Source organism: Poecilia reticulata, linkage group LG12 (genome assembly GCF_000633615.1).
Source record: "Poecilia reticulata strain Guanapo linkage group LG12, Guppy_female_1.0+MT, whole genome shotgun sequence".
NCBI lineage: Eukaryota > Metazoa > Chordata > Actinopteri > Cyprinodontiformes > Poeciliidae > Poecilia > Poecilia reticulata.
The window spans coordinates 2,690,773-2,692,750 of NC_024342.1; the positions used below are offsets into that span (position 1 = coordinate 2,690,773).

The 1,978-nt window shown below is 40.2% G+C and overlaps 1 protein-coding gene across 3 annotated transcripts in view; it reads right to left on the bottom strand.

Moving 5' to 3' along the window:
• camk2b2 (calcium/calmodulin-dependent protein kinase (CaM kinase) II beta 2) overlaps nt 1–1,978 on the bottom strand; it is a 49,013-nt gene that overhangs the window by 34,782 nt on the left and 12,253 nt on the right. For all 3 annotated transcript variants that reach the window (XM_008423239.2, XM_008423241.2, XM_008423238.2), the window contains exon 4: nt 429–483. In XM_008423239.2, the coding sequence (XP_008421461.1) occupies nt 429–483 (55 nt within the window). The remainder of the gene's footprint in view (nt 1–428; nt 484–1,978) is intronic.

Here is a 1,978-nt window from a genome sequence, read left to right on the forward strand (position 1 = left end):
CACACACACACACACACACACACACACACACACACCCACCCACGCACACACACACAGGAATAGGAGGGGGATGTCCTCATTTGGGGGAAACCCCGGCTGCAGGATTCTCTCTGACAGTGTTGCCATGGAGACTAGCTCCAGTGCGGGGGGGTGGGGGGGGATGCGTGCGTCCGTGTGTGTGTGTGTGTGTTCGTGCGTGCGAGCGCGCGCGTGCATGCGTGTGTGTTAGAGTGTGCGCGGGAGCCGCAAGAAGTGAGGGGAGGGTGGGTGTGTGTGGTTATGTAATGTGAGAAGGGAGGGTAGAAGGAGGGAGGGGGGGATGAAGAGAGGAGAAGGAATGCAGAGATGGGGATGTAAAGTAACGCATGGAGGTGATGGAGGGCTGAAATCAGTGCAGAGCAACGCAGGGAGCAGGTTTAGAGACTTACAGGTCAAAGATAAGGTAGTGGAAGCCTTCCTCTGAGATGCTGTCATGGAGACGAACTGCAAGAGAGGCATAAAGATCATCCTTAAACTGAAGCACATATCGTATCTGTCTTCTTTAGAAATTAGAGACACACCGATACGATATGAATATTTGTATCGGACCCGATATTGAAAAAAAATCCTAGATCAGGTATTGGTGGCAATCTTCCTGATCCACAAGGACAAATCTGTCCAGTCTAATTCTATGCTTTGTACTCTGAGTGTTGTCATGCTTTATTTTTTACATTATATTTAAAATTCCTAATTGAAATTTCTGAACCATTTGAAAGGAGGTTTGTTATGGTTTCATTTTACCCGTTTGACCAAGATAGCCCACCTATTGATTTTGTTAGATTCAGTTTCTTTATTATTTATTTTTCATTGGCTGTTCTACTCCTAATTGTTCAGATTGAACAAATTAATGTTGTTTTACATGTTTGACCAAACCTGTGAAGCTATTGGTGTATTTAGGTGAGCTGTACTGGTGCAGTTATCAAATACATTTGTAATTCAGAACATTTATGTCTGTGTTTCAAAAAAGAAGCATTTTTCTGTATCGGTATCAGCTGATACTGAACTTCAGATATCGGTATCGAAAGTGAACAAAGTGGATCGATTCATCTCTGTTAGAAATCCTCCATATTTACATGAAGCTGCTCTGTCAGTCAAAAAGCTGATGAAAGTTTCTCAGTTCAGGCAGACTCATTTCCTGTTTCCATCAAACACTGATCTGCTGCGAGTTGTCGCAGGTTGACACATACAAAACCCAAATGTGTTGACTCTGTCACAACTACGCAGTCGTGCTCGTTGCAGTCTGAAAACCCGACTCAAATGGAGACGGACAAACAATGTGCCTGAAGGATTTCTGAGCTGGATCCTCCCAAAAGTCTCATGTCAGCTTTCACTTGGCTTTGTGTTTCTTTAATAAACATGGACAGGGTGGAATCTGTTAGGACATTCTATACAGACCATTTTATACAAAGATAGATTTATACAAACGTACAACCCTAATTCTTTTTTTTTTATTAAATCCTGATACCCCAGATCAGGATCTGGGGGTCTTAAAATAAAACAGTCAAATAAAACTCACAAATGTCACACAACATTTTGAAAAAATGATCACTTATCATTTTCTGTCATCATTTTTAAACAACCACCAACTTATTTCTATTTTTAGGATTTAAAACAAAGATAAACATCGCATTTAGCAAAAAGAGTATTGACTTTTTTTTGTCTTTGGTGCGGAAATGGTTTAAAAAAACATTAAAAAGCACATACATTTCAACTACAACTACAGATGTGCCGATCAGGTTTTTTCCTGCCAATACCGATCACCCATGAGGGCCGATCACCGATACCGATCACCAATACCGATCACATAATTTTATTTTATTTTTTTTCATCATAAACACTACCGGTTAACATTATGTGGAAAAAGGAACCATGAATTCACCTTAATTTAGACAAAAACTTGTTTTTAATAACTTTTTCCAAGAAGAAAACTAAACAAAAC